The following is an 18,567-nucleotide window of genomic DNA, read 5'->3' as shown; positions in this document are numbered from 1 at the left end:
TATTTCGACGAGTGGTAACTTTTGCTACGGTTGGCCATATCGCACACGGTTAAGGATGCGATAAACTAGGCCGTGAGCACTTTGAAATGGTGCTAAGAATGCGATATTTCAATTTCGTTTGACATCCCGTAATGATCCCGAAAGTTGAGACAAAAATAAGAAAAATCATTTATATATTTTGGAACGACCTATTTCGACGAGTGGTAACTTTTGCTACGTTTGACCGTTTTGTACGCGATTAAGAATGCGATAAACTAGGCCGTGAGCACATCGAAATGATATTAAAAATGTAATATTTCGACTTCATATAACATTCTCGTAATACTTTCGAAATTTGATATCGTAAATAAGGGAAATAAGGGGCGTGGGGTGGTTGTGTTGGGTGTGGGGTGTATTGGGGTGGGGTAAAAGGGGACGGGTTGGCAGTTGTTAGGAAATAATAATGAAGACTGGTGCCACATCAGATTTTTTGAATTTTTGTATCCCTTCTGTTATCTATTTTCTGTACGTGAAGCATTATTGATGTTTTTTTCATAATTTCCTTTCTAACTTTTTTGAATTCCTGAATTTTGAATATATATATATGATATTACCTGAACCTCATGTTTTTTCTTGCAACTCTATCTTTATTAATCTTAATCCAAGTGTTTGCTTTGTTTTTAAAAATCCTACAATTGAAAAATACATATTGAGAAAACTGCAACATGTTACGTAATCACTCAAGCTTTTGTTACCACCAAGCTTTTTGGCTGTGTTAAGAGCAGTTGACGATTATGTCACTTCTGCCTATTTCCATATTGTGTGAGATAATTCCCTCTTGAAATTCAAGTGCATTTCAAAATTATGGTGTTCTTTGATCTCCAGCACAAAATTCATCTCGTTAGATCAACTAGCAACCCGGATTTCACCCATCATAAACTCATTTTATGTCTTTTTCGTCATTATGATCTCAGGTATTGTTCTTTACTTTATAAAACAAGTACGAATTCTATCTCTTTGGATTTTCCAATGAGGGAACCCAGTTATTGGATTTGTATTTGCTTTGGAGATAGAAATTTATATTTGTGGAACCCGTCGATTAGGAAATCCAAAAGATTGCCTCGCTTTAGTAACTATGTGAAGTACAGTTGTAATTTAATATATGGGTTTGGGTATGAAGACTCAGGTGATTTTACAAGTGGTATCCATTTTCAACTACGTTAATCGCAATGGACCATATGCCATTGAAATTTACAGTTTGAGGACTAATTCTTGGAAGATGATTGAGGATTCCCATAGGGGTTTTCCGAACAATGAATTGGATAAGTTTGCAAATTGTAAACTCCATTGGTCGGCAGTATGTGGCTATGAATGGTATTTGTTTCTCTTGATTTATTGGAGGAGACGTAAAATGAGGTTTCACGATCAGATTATTTAGGTGATTATGTTCCATCTTTATTGTTGGATTTGGGAGGATATGGCTTAGTATGCTTCTCAATGATGGGTAAACTTATATAAATGGATGGGTAATGAAAGAGGATGGAATTGCAAAATCTTAGATAAAAATTATTAGAATCCAATATTTTAATCTTGACTGCACGTATTTAGGTATTAGGCCATTATGTTTGCTTAGGAATGGCTAGAGTGTATTGCGTTTGGGATCATCTATAGCAGTTTACGATCCCAAAATGAACTAGCTAAGGTCACAAACTGATGTCATTGATGACATTCTTGAAGGGCGTGTCTACATGGAAAGCTTGGTTTCGCCATGTGCTGATGGTGTTGAAAATCCTCTATAAGAGAACGAAGGTAAGCAAAACTGTCAATCATTCATGTATTTTGGTCAATAGACTTCGATAAAATGAAATACTACTTGTGATCCTTATTCAAGTTATATATATATTCTTTCAAGTGTATGCTGTCACAAACAAGGGTCATGTGGTGGTTGGTTTCGCAAAATCAATTCTGGAAACTCTACCGCTTCTTGCTCCCGAATGTTTGTGAATTGGGAGGGCTTAAAGTTTGTCCAAGATCAGAAGCTACCTGTTGGGATGATTGAATCAGAGTCGCTCAACATTGTTGCTGCGGTGAAAGAACCATCAATTTATGCCAGATATTAGAGCTGAAATGTGAATGAAGACTGATTGTATTGATCATGCAAAAAGTGTGTGAATTGTACATACATCTTCAGTTTAAATAGAAATGAAAATATGCCTATTGTCATAACTAAAATCTAGTTGGCACAAGAAACTAGCTAATTGTCATAACTTCCTAACTATATACACAAGTCGTAATACGCCCCCTCAAGATGTGAGGCAAATGTTCTTTACGCACATCTTGGACAATAAAGGAGAGAGGACATAAGCAGGTAAGGGTTTGGTGAATGCATCAGCAAGTTGGTGTTTTGATCGAACCGGAAGAACCTTAACTGCCCAGTTGTAATCTTGTCTCGAATGAAGTGGCAATCGATTTTGATGTGCTTTGTTTGCTCGTGGAATATTGGATTATTTGCAATCTGAATGGTAGCCTGATTATCACAATATATGACTGCTGGAGGAGTAACGGCAACCTGAAAATCCAGCAACAACTGATTGATCCAAATGATTTCACTAACTGTGGTTGCTAGTGCTCTATAATTGGCTTCAACTGATGAACGAGAAATGGTAGGCTGTCTTTTTATTTCCAAGAGACCAATGAGTCACCAATGAAGATGCAAAAACTAGTAGTGGATTTTCAAGTGTCAATGCATGATCCCCAGTCTGCATAAGAAAATGCTCGAATCTTAATGGTGGAATCAGGAGATGGATGAGAAGAGAAAAAGCGACCTTGGCCAGAACTTTCATTCAAATAATCAAGAAAATGATGGATTGCTTTAAGATGTGGCAACCTCAGTTGAGACATAAATTGGCTTAACTTGTGGACGGAAAATGTGATATCTGGCCGTGAAAGAATCAAGTAAATCAATATTCCAATTAGTTCCCTGTAATGTGCATCTGGCAACAAATTCCCCTCATGTATGCTAAGAGTTGTTTTTGGATCCATAGGACTGTTTACAAGTTTACAATTCAAATAACCTGCATCCTCAATTAATTGCATTGCATGTTGTCTCTATGAAATGACGATACCCCCCGGCAATTTCAATCCCCAAAAATTACTTCAAAACACCCAGATCTTTAAGCTTGAACTGAGAATGTAAAAATCCCTTTAAAGAATCAATGACTTGAATGTTAGGCCCAGTAATAACGATGTCATCCACTTATACTAGCAAGGCTACAAAGTTTTCCTTTGATGAGACTAATCCGCCTTAGATTGAGAGAAGCCGTACTGGATGAGAGCATGATAAAATTTTGAATTTCACTGCCTCGAGGCTTGCTTAAGGCCATATATGGATTTGTGCAATCTACAAACCATTTTCTTCCCTTGTCAAACAGGTTTATGAAACTCATACCCAAGAGGAAGATCCATATAAACTTCTTCAAATAGATCTCCATTCAAGAAAGGATTTGATGCGGACATTCATTTACTATTTGGACTATTAGTTATATTCTATTTGGATTATTATTTATGTTTCTGTTATTGGCTTGTATAGTGGGTTTGGGCCAAACACTTCTCTTTAGGGTTTTTGTTTTAATATTTATTTCTGTTTTGTTGCGTATTTGAGACAGTTAATGAATGAATAATTATTTTGGTGGCTTATGGCGCATCCCTCTCTTTCTTCTGCCTTCTTCGATTAAATTCTTCTTCTTCCCCCCCCCCCCTTAATTTCCTATTCTTTCTGAATCTGTTGTCATTTTCTATTAATCATCTTATTGATACTGCATCAAATTTGGTATTAGAGCCGAACCTTGGGTAATTTCTTTTCTTTAATCCAAAATTTCTTCATATTTCCTTCCCAAAATTTGTTGGAACGGCACGAACTAAAAGAATTTTTGGTAAATGCAGCAATTTTTTCCTTCAATTTTTAGTCTTAGTTAAAAAAATAAAAATAAAAAAGAGTTACTGTTCATCGCGGGTACTGTTCACCCAGAACTTCAGTTTAGTATTTTGGTCAATTTAAAAAAAAAAAATTACTGTTCATGGGTACTGTTCACGCCCAAAATATATATATATATATATATATATATATATATATATAAATTGTGGTGTTGTTCCACCAATCTCAAACCCTAGCATTAAAGCCCACTTAGCCCTTCAGCCCATATATTTCATCTCTATAACCTAGTCCATTCATTTTTTTTTTTTTATCAAAACACTTGGGTCATAAGCTAGTGGTCCAAATTACTCTCAAAGCCCACTACACCTCTTCATCTTGTTACAATTTAATTCCATCTGACATTTTTCAATTTCCCCAACAGCCCACACCCCCATCATCAATTAAAGAGACCCATTCATTCCCAAACACATTCACACATCAATTCCTCAAGAGCCAAGCCCTCATCGCGTCTCTGGCGATAACCACCACGGCCGTTTCGCCGACTATAGCCTCTTCGCGGGTGACCCACCACCAGCCCAATCTTGAGGACCTAATTACTCAACAACTTCAAATGGATTCAATTGTTCAGCAACTTTCTTGAAGATTGCTGACAACAGCCGACTTCATCAATCAAGTAGTTAATTGTCTCCTTTACCAACTGCCTCCACAATTGCAAAGAACCATTATAGCCCCCTGAGTCAACTGGACAACAGGGAGTCGCTATCTCCTAATTTTCATTAGTTTACACTACTGTTTTATTTTAAAAGTGCATCATTTAGAGTCTTTGTGTCACTGTGCTCTCATAACTTTGGCCTCAAACTTCACTTGCCTAGAATCAGTCACTAAATTAACTTGCCGTTGTTACCCCATTTACCTACGTGATTGGAAATTTTGACAAGTTAATTGGACCCTTGCTTTATTATTTACACACCTCAGCACTATTAGCTTACATAGTTGGATTCCATAACCCCAAAATTTGTTCAAAGAGAGAGAGAGAGAGAATTTCAAATTGCTGTTTTTAATTGTTGGTCCTTGTTGCATGTTGATCTCTCTATTGCATTTCATTTAGGTAGTGTTGCTTTGCGTACAATTGCATAGTGGTCGTCTTGTTACTTTACTACTTTAAACATGGACCCCTCACAAATTGATGCACTCACCTGACAAATAGCGGCTATCCAAACTCAGATGATTGCTACTCTTGAAGAAAGTAAGGCTCTATTTACTAATTTGAACAATTTTAAGCAAATCCCTCATCCAACCAACGTCCATAAATCTAAAGTGTCCCATAATAGACATTATCATCATCATCATGGTGATCAAAATGCTTTAGACACGATCATAGGTATAGGGATCAGGTTTGTGAGCGAGAACGAGATAATTTTGAAATTTTTACTCAATGGAATGCCCTTAAACAAGGAAATCAATTAGTGACTGATTATATTGCTCAATTTGAGGAATTTCGAATGAAATGTCATGTCATTGAGGATGAGGCCTTGACTTTGAGTAGATTTACACAAGGTCTAAGAGATGATCTCAGGCGTGAGCTTTTCTTTCGGGGTGTCACCACTCTTAATCAATCTTATTCTTTAGCTCGTGATTTTGAGTTAATTATTAGTACTGCATATGAAAAGCGTGATCACCATCGTTCACCCATCTCATTAGCATTATCTCATCATAAGTCTATCATAGAGCCTTCCCAGTCTAGTGTTCCTTCTCTTTGGAAAAATAAATGCAAAGGTCGTGATAGTCCAATGTCGTCTTCTTCATGTAGAAAGCGTAATGACAATCATCCTTCGATTTCATTGGCTCCACTTCCTCCTGTTAAGTCTCTTCTAGAACCTCCCCCATCTAATGTTCCTCCAATTTTGAAAAATAAGGGTATAATTTTTGAAATTCCAAAGACTTCTCACTTGCTATGCATCAGCTGTAAGAACTTTGGCCACATCTCTTCCAAATGTCCTAACCGAGCCTTAGTCATAGAAGAACGAAAGAACGCAATAGAAGAATTGTTAGAAGATCTAGCATACGACCCTAAACTTGAAGATTTTGATGATGATGTGAGGACACCTCCTTAGGTGGCATCCAGGCTCTTCTTAGGACTCCAGATTCTATATCCCATGATTTCCCTAGTCACTTTGAAAGAACCCAGTTGCCTATGGTTAGCACTAAATCGAAATTCTCCACTGCAGAACAACCCCAGGCTAATGGTCAAAATGAAGTCGTTAACCAAAGTCCTGGCAATTTATTCAAGTCTCTAGTCCAGAAAAATCTTGGGAATTGGGACTTGATTCCCCCAACCGTTCAAATTGCGTATAACAATTCTGTAAATCAGTCTCTAGATCTGAATCCATTTAAAGCTGTTCATAGTTATAAGTCTAGGCGGCTGTTAGACCTTATTTTCATGTCCCCACATGCTAGTGTGTCGATGTCAACTGAAGCATTTGCGTATCATCTTCATGACTTGTATATTGAGATCAATAAGCAAATTGACGCAAGCAATGTATTATATAAACATCAAGCTAATTTGCATAAACGATATTTTGAATTTAATATTAGGGATTATGTTATATTACAAGCTAGTAGTGCTAGTACTTTTAAAGTCTTAAAGTATGTTGGTCCATATGCACATGTCATTGATTTTTCATCACATTTTGGTCACCACTCTACTTTACATACTGAGGACTTAGTTACTTACAAAGGCCTTTTTAATTTCCTTGATGATCCTTTTCTACTTCCTTATGTGGATCCCCAATCTAAATATATTACAATTTTTACTCCAATAACACATGTCATAGCACACAAAGATGAAATTGATGCTACTTTAGATAAACAGGTTGTGTTAACCAATGATGAAGATTTTGGAGATGAGTGACATGAATTTTTACTATTGGGAGTTCAGTATCAGTATGTGATTACAAAGAAAGATCGTCCTCCTTGGTTGGATCATATTCTTGAGGATAAACTGCAACTAGCTTTATTATCATTTGTAGAGTTTCGGTATTTGGTCATCAAGAAAGATCGTCTCCCATGGCATGACTTGGAGCCTTTAGCATCAAATTCATTGCAACATTTTGATTTATCCACTCGACGGGGTTGAGTTTTTCTCCCACCTCGAGAGAGTTGATGCGAACATTCATTTACTAGCTATTTTCTATTTGGACTATTAGTTATATTCTATTTGGATTATTATTTATGTTTCTGTTATTGGGCTTGTATAGTGGGTTTGACCCAAGAACTTCTCTTTAGAGTTTTTGTTTTGCTATTTATTTCTGTTTTGTTGCGTATTTGAGACAGTTGATGAATGAATAATTATTTTAGTGGTTTATGGCGCATCCCTCTTCTTCTTCTGTTAAATCGGAATCTGTTGTCTTTTTCTATTAATCATCTTATTGGTATTGCATCAAAATTATTTACATCTAATTGCACTAAATGCCACTTATGGTAGGCAGCAATTGCAAGTATCACCTTGACAGTCACCATTTTTGCCACCAGAGAAAAGGTGAAAAAATAATCTAACCCTTCTTATTGCATATATCCCTTCGCCACGAGCCGTGCTTTGCGCCTCTCGAGTGAACCATCAACTTTATATTTGTTTTTGTATACCCACCTATAGCCTATTGAATGTTTTCCATATGGTAAAGGAATAATGGACCAGGTTTGGTTAAGCTCCATAGCCTCTAGCTCGAGTTTCATAGCATCTCGCCAATGTGGAATTTTAACAACTTCATGGAAAAATTGCTCAAAATGTGATGAGACATTTAATACAAAGTTTCGATGAGATGGAGATAGATTGTTGTAAGAGACATATTGTCCAATGTGATGAGGAGAATGGGAGATAGGCTGATTACCGTGAGTGAGTAAATGGCAGCGAAAGTCTCTAAGGTGAGTAAGGGGTTTAGAGATTCTTTGAGATTTTCAAATGGGAATGTTTGAAGAGGTATTAGGATGGGTTTGATCTGGATTATTATGGGTGACTGAAGCTTCATCAGGTGAGATAGGTTTACTAGGGATAGACATATCTTGAGGAATGGATAAAGAGGAAGATGGTAATACCAAATCTGGGAAAGGATCCATCGTATTTTCAGCTTCTACAATCATATGAAAAAGGAAAATATCTCTGTATGAAATACGACATTCCTTGAAATGAAGATGTGCTTTGAAACGATATCATAAAGTTTATAGCCTTTGACCCTGGATGGATAACATAAAAAGACACACAATCTGGTCCTTGGTTGGAATTTGTTTCCGTGTGTAGTGAGTGTGGATGCAAACACCAAGCATCCAAAGACTTAGAGAGTAATCATCTGGGTTACCATACAACACTTCATATGGTGTTTTATGTTGTAAAATATAAGAATGAGTTCTATTGATTAAGTAAGTGGCTGTGAGCACACATTCCAACCAGAATTAGAAGGTGTTGGAGTTTACGTTAAACCACCAAATTTTGCTATGGTCTTTCAACACAGCTGAATTGATGTATCACTCATTTTTTAGCAAAGAATTCTTTGGAAGATAGTTCATGAGCATTATTTGATCTAAAAGTTTTGATGACACATGAAATTGTGTGGCAATCATGTTAAAAAACCGATGTATGGCTCCCACAGCATCTGATTTTTGTTTTAAATTATATAGCCAAGTGAATCTAGAGCAATCATCAACTAGAGTTAGGAAGTATTTATACCTTGAATGTGAAGCAATGTGATAAGGACCCCATATGTCACAATGCACTAAATCAAATGGTTTACTGGATAGATGATTATTCGATTCAAAAGATAATCTTCTTTGCTTGGCAAGAGGACATATGTAACATAACAGATTTTTATTCATTTTTGAAGCATCACATAGCAATTGGTCTTTCAACGCATCTATTCTTTTAAATGATAGAAGTCCAAGTCTATTATGCCATACATGAGCAGAAACATTACCAACAAAGACGTTAGAAATTGTATCGAAGTCTCTGGTGTCCAGCATTGGACCTTATCACCCCTACCAATCATCCTCTTGGTTGAAGTTTCCTGGATGTTGAACTGATTAAGAAAGAATCTCATTGTGAGTTGTGACTCAACAGTCAATGCACTAACTGATAGTAAATTAAACTCGAAATGTTGCACAAAAAGAACATTATAGATCATCAGTTTGGGGCCTAGTTTGATATCACCACACATATTGACTGGGATTCTTGATTGATCAGGCAAAGTGACCCTTGAATTATCGATTGTTCTCAAATTAACAAATGCATTCTTGGATGTAAAAGTCAGACTAATCAATTTAGAATGATATATACCTGCAGCATAAGTGGAGGTATTTTTGCCTTGATCAGCTGAAGTGGAGTTTGAATTTGAAGCCAAATGAGCGGACAGCATTGTCATCAATTGCTGGTATTGGCTGGAGTTCAAATTCTGCATGAAATCCCCAAGTCCAGGTTGCTGATCCATTGATTTCTCTTCAGTCTGTGGATGAAAAGAAGTAGAAATTTGATTGACAAAATTAGAATTAGAGAAATTTTGGAGATTATCACGTGGCCTTGACTTTTAACCCGGTGGATAACCATGCATTTTGTAACACTTGTAAACAGAATGTCCATGGTATTTGCAGTGTGTACAAAATGGCCTTTCTTTATTCTTGATACCAATCCTTAAATTCTCCATGTGAGGACCAGATTTAATTGTTCCTTTGCCATTCTCAGATCTGAATACAAAGGCAATTCCTTCATTTGAATTAGCCCCAACAGATTGTGTGCTGTGCTTTCTCTGATTCTCCTCTTGTGAGATTAATGCACACACTTTATTAATAGGTGCATAGGATGAATCATTCAATCCCATGAGGAATGACATGGTGTATTCCATCTGGTAATGTATATTCAGCTCCTTAACACCATTACAGGTACATTTTCCACAGTTGCAGTTTGGCCGAAAATTGCTCAATTCTTCCCACACAGCTTTGAATTTGGTGAAATACACACTCACGGTGCTCTGATCTTGAATGAGGTCATTAGTTCCCTTCTCAGTTGGAAGATCTGAGGTCCATTGCTTTGTCGAAACCTCTCCTTGAGATCATTCCAGATCTAATGGGCTGTAGAAACATAGATTACACTGGCCAAAATATCCTTTGAAACAGAGTTGAGAATCCAAGAAGTCACCATGTTATTATTTCGAATCCATGAATTAACGAGATCTGGATCTATAGCTTCCAGTTTCCCCATGGATCCATTAATGAATCCGATTTTGTTCTTGACTGAAAGGGCAATAATCATTACACGGCTCCAAGAGGTGTAGTTTTCTCCCGTGAGCTGTTGAGACACTAACACCAATCCAGGATTGTTAGAATGGTAGGGATGGAAGGTTCATAAATGGCGGACTTGCTCATGGATGGCCTTTAATCAGGACAGTTTCCAGAAGCAGTTGATTCCATTGTCGAGCGGAATTACAAATGATAAACAAGATCGATTAAATTACAAATGACAAACATATGAGATCGAATTTTAATATATTTAACATTCATTTTTCTTGTATTATTCAAACTACTCCATGCCTCTACCAACCAAATCTTCACAAATAGTGTCTAAACCCTAATTGAATTTGTTAGAAATTAGATTACTTCGTTAGTTTACGGTTTTGGTGTTCTATGATAATTTTAGATCTTTCCCTTCTATTAGGATTTTAATTTTGGTGATTTCCAAATTAAAAATCTTTGATTCCGATTTTTATTATGATTCTTTCTTTAACGGATTTTATTGCATTGTATAAATAAGTGGAAATTATACCACATACATATTACTTCAAAAGAAATCAATCATTACTTTTTAACATTTCAAAAAGAACTATGAAATAACAATCAAATCTCATAGGGTATTGATTTAGGTTTTAGTAATTATCCAGTTTTAGTCATCCCTAAGTCCAACCCAAACCGTTCAACCCAATCAATCCAAATCAACCCAGTGTTTATATTCAATTGGATTGGGTTGAGTTGTATTGAAAATTTATACTTGAGGTTGGGCTGGGCTGGGCTGGGTTAGGTTGGGTTTCAAATTATGATTTAAAATCCAACCCAACCCAATGGATTAAGAAAATTAATATTTAAGATGAAAAAAACTAAGTAAACACAATAGTAAAGATCATAGTTATTGGACTTGACCCGATTGTCGACTCGAAAAAATCATCAGGTCTCTGGGTTAATGGTTCAATCGGAGCGCAGTGGTTCAATCGATGGATCATTGTTATATTGTAATTTTAATTAAAGTATATTTTTTGAACAAAATAATGACCATTTTCCAAATCTAAATATACGTGTATCTCCCTTACATTCTTTACAAAGGAACATGCATATGCCATAATGGTTAGGAGAGTGATATTGCTTTCTTGAAGCTAGGGTTCGAATCCTTGCCATGCCAAATTGAAAAAATAAAAAAATTTGCACTACACTTTGTCAACAACGATTCACTTTTGAATTGGTCCTGGTTACCCCTTAAACCTGTCTAAACCAGATGGTTATTGAACGGTCTAATCGGTTCTTGACCGGTTCACTTATTAGCTTGAGCAATTAGTGTAATTGGACCAGACTACTATCCGGTTCACTAGTTTTCAGGTCAAATCGGTCGGTCCGATCCTATTTTAATAACTATGGTAAAGATATGAGAATGATTTATAATTTATGAATGTCCATTTTTTTATATAGATATATTCACATGAATACTATGTACAAGTGAAATGTTATTTGACAATAAAGTAAAAATTAAAAATATGATGATGAAATGAATAAATCCCAAAAAATTGTTTAAAAAAAAATCATAAATGTTAAGCTTGTTTATACATTATTTCTAAAAAAGAATTCTTTATACAGGTATTTAAAAGAGAGAGAGAGAGAGAGAGAGAGATTTTCAAGTAATTTCAAATTTTAAAAATTTATCAAAACTCAAAAAAAAAAAAAATCGAATCCAACTTTAATTGCGTCAAAGCCCAAACCGACCAACCCAACCTAGGTTGATCGGCTTGGGGTTCAAACCATTAATTGGGTTTGGGTTGGGTTGATTTTAGATCAAATCGTCCATGTTGGGTTGGGAAAAAGCCGACCAAATCCAACTCATGCCTACCTCTAGTCATTCATTCAAATAAGGATTGTAAATATTAGTGACAATTTGTTGTTTTTCTAGTTGAAATAAAATATTTTTGCTATTTTCAAACTGTTGTTATTTTTCAGTGTAATAATTTTGCAAAACAATGAAAATGTGTTTTCATTGCTATTTTTAAAAATATATTTTCGAAAACAAAGTAAACTTATGACTCAAAATATATTTTTGACGTTATTAGTGTTTCTAGTGAAAATTTTGAAAATATTTAAAACATGGAAAACAAGCGTTTAAATAAAATTTAAAAAATTAAGAAATTTAAAAAATATAAGTAGAAATTTTTTTTAAAAAAATGGAAAGAATGAAATATAAAATTGTATAAAAATAAATCTGAAAAGATAAAAATTATAAAACTTTTTGGATAATAAAAATTATAAAAAATAAAAAATATCAAATTCTTAATTTTTATTAACATAGATAAAAATATTTTCAATCCACTTCATTAATTTTTCATTTTATTTTCTATATTTTTATTTCCAACTAAGCCCTTGCTTGATTTTCATTCTTCTAAAAATTCATTTTTTTCAAAACTTATTTTCAATCACACATTTTTCAATAAAATAATATTACACACATATCCAAAACTTTTTTTAAATTTTTAACCATACATTCTCCATTAATCTACTATTCAAAATGCATTATTTCCCCCAAAATGGGGATCAAACAAGATCTTATTATTTGCTTTTATTTTACTTTTGTAGTGAAAAAACATTTTAACACAAAATTGTTCTATTTTTATTGAATAATCAAATTTCATAGAAAAATGTCAACAATTTTTCAAAATTTCAAATTAAACATGTTTTATAATTTTTTATTATAATAAACAATTTTTCAAATGACAAACTAAATGCATTTTTATCAAATTTAAAACACCCTCAAAACACAAATCACACAGGCATTGTTGAGATGTTCTTCCATTTTCAACCTAAATTAATATTAATACATGAATATTTGTTGATCAAATCAAATATATAATTAGCATTCTTGCGAAGAATCAATGAATATTTCACAATATTTTTGTGAACCAACGTGTTTTTAGGTCGTTCTTATTTTCGTTTCATTATTTATTGCTTTCGCCTAGATCATCAACTAACATAGGTTGAAACGATAAGAACAATTGATGAACTAAAAGAATGAACTAAAAACACATGGATTCAAAAAGAATACATTGAATTTAAAAATCAAATATCCGTTGACTCTTTACCAAATATATATATTGGAAGAAATGCAATATTTGGAGAAAATTTTTCATTGAAATTTATTTCATCAAAAATTGAATGCCATTAAGACTTACAACTCTTATTTAAAGCAATATAATGATACTGATTAAACTTTAGATAAAAACGAAATTAAAATACCCTAATCGGATTTGAATTCCGAACTGATTTACTAAAAAAAAAATACTAAGTAAAAGATAATTAGAACTCCTAATTGTAAGTGAAATATAAAACATAAATAAAAGTTACAAAAATTAAATTGAAATTCAATCATCATCAGTTATGGTCAAACATTAACTACTATCATTTATGAACCACACATTTCCTAGGACTAATACTATTCATTCTAAAAAAATTATTAACAATTTTACTAGAGCGTCTTAATACAAATTTTTTAAAACGTGTTAATTATTCTAATGATAATTAAAGAAAAGAAAGAAAGAATAAAAAATACGTTTTCTACTACAAAAAGACAGTTTTGATTCCTCCTTTTATCAAATCTCGGGCTGAGCAAATCTCTCGAACCGAACCGAACCGAACCCAACCCAAATCGAATTGAACCGAACCCGATAGTTCTTATCAAATTAAATATCCGAACGAGTATCTGAATTGAGAACCGACAGGTACGGTTCGGTTCTCGATTCTAGATCAAGAACCGAATAAGAACCGAATCTTTCTAATTTTTTTTTAATTTTGAGTAAATCAAATTATTTTAATTTTAATTTTTTCTAAACAAATTAACAAATTAACCATTTCTAAATCCAAATTTTTGGCCTAATAATTTGTTTCATTTCTAATTTTTTAATTTTTGGCTCAATTACCCATTTTATTGTTTCATTTCTTAGCCCAACAAGATCCAATCCATTAAATAACCATAAACACATACACTAAAGTATATAACGTTGTCTAGACTCTCACTCTCGCAGCCTCGCTAACATTTCAAAATCTATATAATCGTCGGGCGACACTGTGATCTCCGATTGAAGCTGTGACCTCCGCCGATCGAAACTTTGACCATAGCGATCATTTGAACAAAGTAGTCTACTAATCTCTGACATTCCAAAACCATTGAATGTATCATTAGTTGTATTTATATAATGTTGTTATAAATATTAAAAAATTTAATTATAGTACAGAACCGAACGGAACCGAACCCGAACGGTTCCATAATTATATTTGGACCCGACGGTTCCATTTACTAAATATCCGAAAATTTTGGTTCGATTCGATTCTCTTCAGAATCGAATCGAGCCGACCCGCGCCCACCCCTAATCAAATCGATACTCTAAAACAATTATGGAGTCGTTTAAGGACTAATACCAGCTTACAAACATACGTAAGAAAAACAAATTACAAGAATGTAATGAACTTCGTATCATGCCGTCACTCTTGGAATATGGAACTCGGAGAAATCAAAATGAAAAGAAAGATGGCAATTGATACAAGTTATCACCACATACACAAAGATATATTTGAAAGAAGTGATATAGAAGTAGATTTTATACAAAGCCAAAAAAAAAAAAAAAAAAAAAAAAAAAAAAAAAATTTGATCCCCAACCTTAAAGGGTCCTCCACTGTTCCGCCCCTGGAGTATCGTGGCAGAGATTAATCGCGAGATGTGTCCCAACAAATCAGGGAACAAGAACTGTCTGTACACTGATGCCCACAAAGAGTTTCAATCCATGTTTTAGAAATCGAACCCTCGCACTACGACTGCCAACAAAATTGAGTACACATCACTCTTGTCCTTTGCGTTACTAAGATATGCCCCGAGGAGGGCGAAGTAACCATGTACTCGTAGGTGATAGGTGGTCGACTTTATGATTTTAATAATATCGCAAAAATTAGTAGTACAGAATATTCTTATTCAAGTAGGACTACAAATCACAATCCGATATGGAACTTTACCTCGAATAAAAAATTCTCAACTTTTGCTGTACTCTTTACGTGTCAAATGCATAGTTCATTAAACTAACACTACCACGATATTAATCCCTCCAAGTAAATTGGTGAATTCAATCAAATGATGGTGAAAAGCACTTGGAATTGTTACCTAACCCTCTCTAGTCTCTATTATATTAATTTTTACACCGATGAATATAATAGTCTATTTAGAGAATACTGTTTTTTTATGGCAGCCATTTTTGTCCAAAATTATTCAATTCCTTTACTCGACCGCCATTTCATTTTATTCTTCCCAAACTGGAATATTTTAATCTTCCATTGCATGTCGTGTAACTTGTTTTTATATTCTTTTTGGAACAAAAAGCTGAATTGAATTGAATAGTCTGTCCGTGCAACAATTCAAGCCACCATATTAGATTCCAGGAAATTATGCAGTGGAATAAGTTTTACCTACAAATTTGACTGACATGACTGCAGTATTTGTTCTCCCATGTTAATTCGTTTTTTCTTGTTTTTGTTCTTTGTACTAATCCTTTGTTGAACAGAACTTCACGTGCTTTTAGAAATTCATGTAAATCCCATTTGGTCCAACAAAAGCAATAGAAAATTCATCATTTTGCAATAAATTATTCTTCCCCAGCCATCCAGTTTTGTGTATAAATATACCCTTTTGCTGGTTATAATCCTAACCCGCCGCAGCTCTCTATTCTATTCACATTCTGCATCAACAGCAAGTAAAAATGCTGCAATCAGGTATATTGAGCTATATAGTTCTGATTGTAACTCAGCTGAAATGGGCGTGGGATTATCTTCTTTACCAGTCCTTCTTTCAGCCTCGTGGGATTGTATTGACCGAATATGCCGATGATCTTAGCGTAAAGCGCTATCAAAGCAATAACGAAAATGAGAGTACAGTAGAATGTGCTGTGTGTTTATGTCGGATTGATGAAGGAGATGAAATCAGGGAGCTGAGTTGCAATCATCTTTTCCACAGAGTTTGCTTGGATAGGTGGCTGGGATGTGGGCAAATGACGTGCCCTCTATGCCGGAGTAACGTAAAGCCGCCTGGACTGGCCGTGGATGGCCACCAGGAGGTGATATTGATCAACTTTGATGCTGCCAGATCAAGGGATCGCTGGTGGCTGCGTTGAACGGGAATATCTTCTACGCCTTTCATTCATTCTTTCTTTCTTTCCATTTCTTACACATATATGGAAACATAAAATATGCAACTACGACGAGAATTCTATAATTGGAATTCAAGGCTGAGCACTTGCATTGTCTCAAAATAATGGTGTTTTGCATAGTATATAAGATGTCAATTAATGTAGATGCTACCGGTGTGTTATATAATCGATAAAGAGCCTTGCTCTATATTTGGTATTTTACAAAAGCGCTTAAAAAGCGCTTTTGTAATTATAGTATTTACCATTTTAGATGCTTGATACCAGTTATTGTATTTATTTAATAATTTTAAAATAATAAAATAATATTGAAAGTAAGAAAATGTTTTTTTGCTTCAAACTTGTAAAACTTGAAACTTGACATTACCGTTTAGTCATGCTTTATATTTTTTAGAGCGTAGCCTGTATAACACAACCACTAAACACTAAGCTTTAAATAGTGCAACGTTCAACATTTTATGGCGAAGCCCTTAACAATTATATAATGTCACAAAAATTTCATACGTTTGTTGTGATTATTTGTGATCAAATTTGTATTTGTTGTGACTATTTGTGACCAATTTTGTGTTGATTGTGATCGGTTGTAACATGAGATTGACTTTGTCACAGACAGTCACACTGAATGTAATTTTGTTCACAGTTAGTCACATCGAAGACAGAGTTGATCATGGTTAATCACAAATAATGTAGGTCAGTGAATTAGTTACATACAATTACAAATTAGACGGTCACATAGAGTCACGCTGAAAATAAATTCGATCACAAATAGTTACATATAATTCATCTCGTCTGATTAAGTCACAAATTTAATAGAACTGGTCACATATCACAAATTTAATGAAACTGGTCACAAGTCATTGCCTAAAAAAAAAAGGTACAACGTCAGTTGCCAGAATGGTCATTAGGAGGTTGCCGGAGACCATTGGAATTGTTGCTGGAGGTCGCCGGAGTTGTCGTCGGAGAAGTCTCCGGAGATGGGGTGGGGTCGCCGGAGGTGGGGATGGGGCGGAGAGATAAAGAGAATGGTTTGAATTTAAATTTTAAAATTTGGTGGGGGTGGTGGTGGTGTAGGTAGAATAATTGTCTTATATTATTTTTAAATATTTAATAATTTCATTTATCACCTGATTTTTGTAAAATTTTAGGAAGTTTATTAGTTTAAAAATATGATTTTTATATGTAAGATTTATGTGGTCTTCCCTATACTAGCATGTAACATGTGTGATACAAATAATCTGCAATGGTGACGTGCAAATAATTGTTGATGATTTCACATGTAAAATTTACCAAACACCTAAAATAACTTTTCATTGTTTATTAGAAGTTAAACTTTAAAATCAATTCTAAACGAGGCCTAGCAAATGCTGAAACAACTAACAACGAATTTAGCTCAATCCTTCCTCGAGTACTAATCCATTGATATTGTCTTTACTCATGCATGGCTTATTTATAAAAGCTAATCCCGAGGTAATGTGTCAAACCTCAAGAGTATGAATTGTGCTAAGGTGTTTTATCATAATGGCTTATTTATAAAAGCTAATCCCGAGGTAATGTGTCAAACCTCAAGAGTATGAATTGTGCTAAGGTGTTTTATCATAATGTGTGCTCTAAACGACGAACTACACATTATATCACATGTACGTGAATGAAAAATGCTTGGATTCATTATCTAACCCTCTCTACTTCATCTACTTCACATGTACGTGCTGCATTTTGAGTCCAAAATTAAGGCCTCGCTTGGTATACATTAATGTAAAAATGATAATGAAAAATATAGTCGTTACGGGCCCCACACAAGAGATAGAAAGTCAAATATGATAACTTGATGTTATGAATAACGATCATATTTTTCATTTTAATAGACAAATAATGGAAAACAAACCGGGCTAACTATTCAACCACCAATTCCATCATCATAATTCGTAGAACAATGGATTTATCCAAAAATGGCATATTTAATGTAACGTTAGATTTCGCTCACTTATTTTATATTCTTTTGGGAATTGAATAGTCCAATAACTGCACATAGAAACTCCTCTCAGCGTCCACGAAAGTGACCACTGGAATAATATTTGAGCTAGCAACAAATTTTGACTGACACCACTAAGCCCAAAGATTTGTTGGACTTCAGTTTTTCAAAAATTCGTTTTCTAAAACGGTAAAACCTGATGTTAATCATAATTT

General features: G+C 34.4%; 1 protein-coding gene and 1 long non-coding RNA gene across 2 annotated transcripts; both read left to right on the top strand.

Annotated features, from left to right (window-relative positions):
• The first annotated feature begins 633 nt into the window (after positions 1–633).
• On the top strand, positions 634–1,953 carry LOC111391633. The gene is made up of 3 exons (XR_002702140.1): positions 634–953; positions 1,717–1,788; positions 1,892–1,953. It is a non-coding gene; the product is annotated as an uncharacterized LOC111391633 (long non-coding RNA).
• Positions 1,954–15,894: 13,941 nt separating this feature from the next.
• On the top strand, positions 15,895–16,641 carry LOC111391657 (E3 ubiquitin-protein ligase RHA2B-like). The gene has a single exon (XM_023016908.1). It carries the CDS (start codon positions 15,940–15,942, stop codon positions 16,348–16,350), a length of 411 nt encoding a protein of 136 aa, XP_022872676.1. The 5' UTR covers positions 15,895–15,939; the 3' UTR covers positions 16,351–16,641.
• Positions 16,642–18,567: the final 1,926 nt, after the last annotated feature.

The sequence above is a fragment of the Olea europaea genome, unplaced genomic scaffold (genome assembly GCF_002742605.1).
Source record: "Olea europaea var. sylvestris unplaced genomic scaffold, O_europaea_v1 scaffold810, whole genome shotgun sequence".
NCBI classification, from domain to species: domain Eukaryota; kingdom Viridiplantae; phylum Streptophyta; class Magnoliopsida; order Lamiales; family Oleaceae; genus Olea; species Olea europaea.
This window is presented reverse-complemented; position numbering and strand designations above follow the sequence as displayed.

Bases quoted from the DNA above. Each gene is read 5' to 3' on its own strand.
- LOC111391657 (XM_023016908.1), top strand. From the start codon at position 15,940: ATGCTGCAATCAGGTATATTGAGCTATATAGTTCTGATTGTAACTCAG.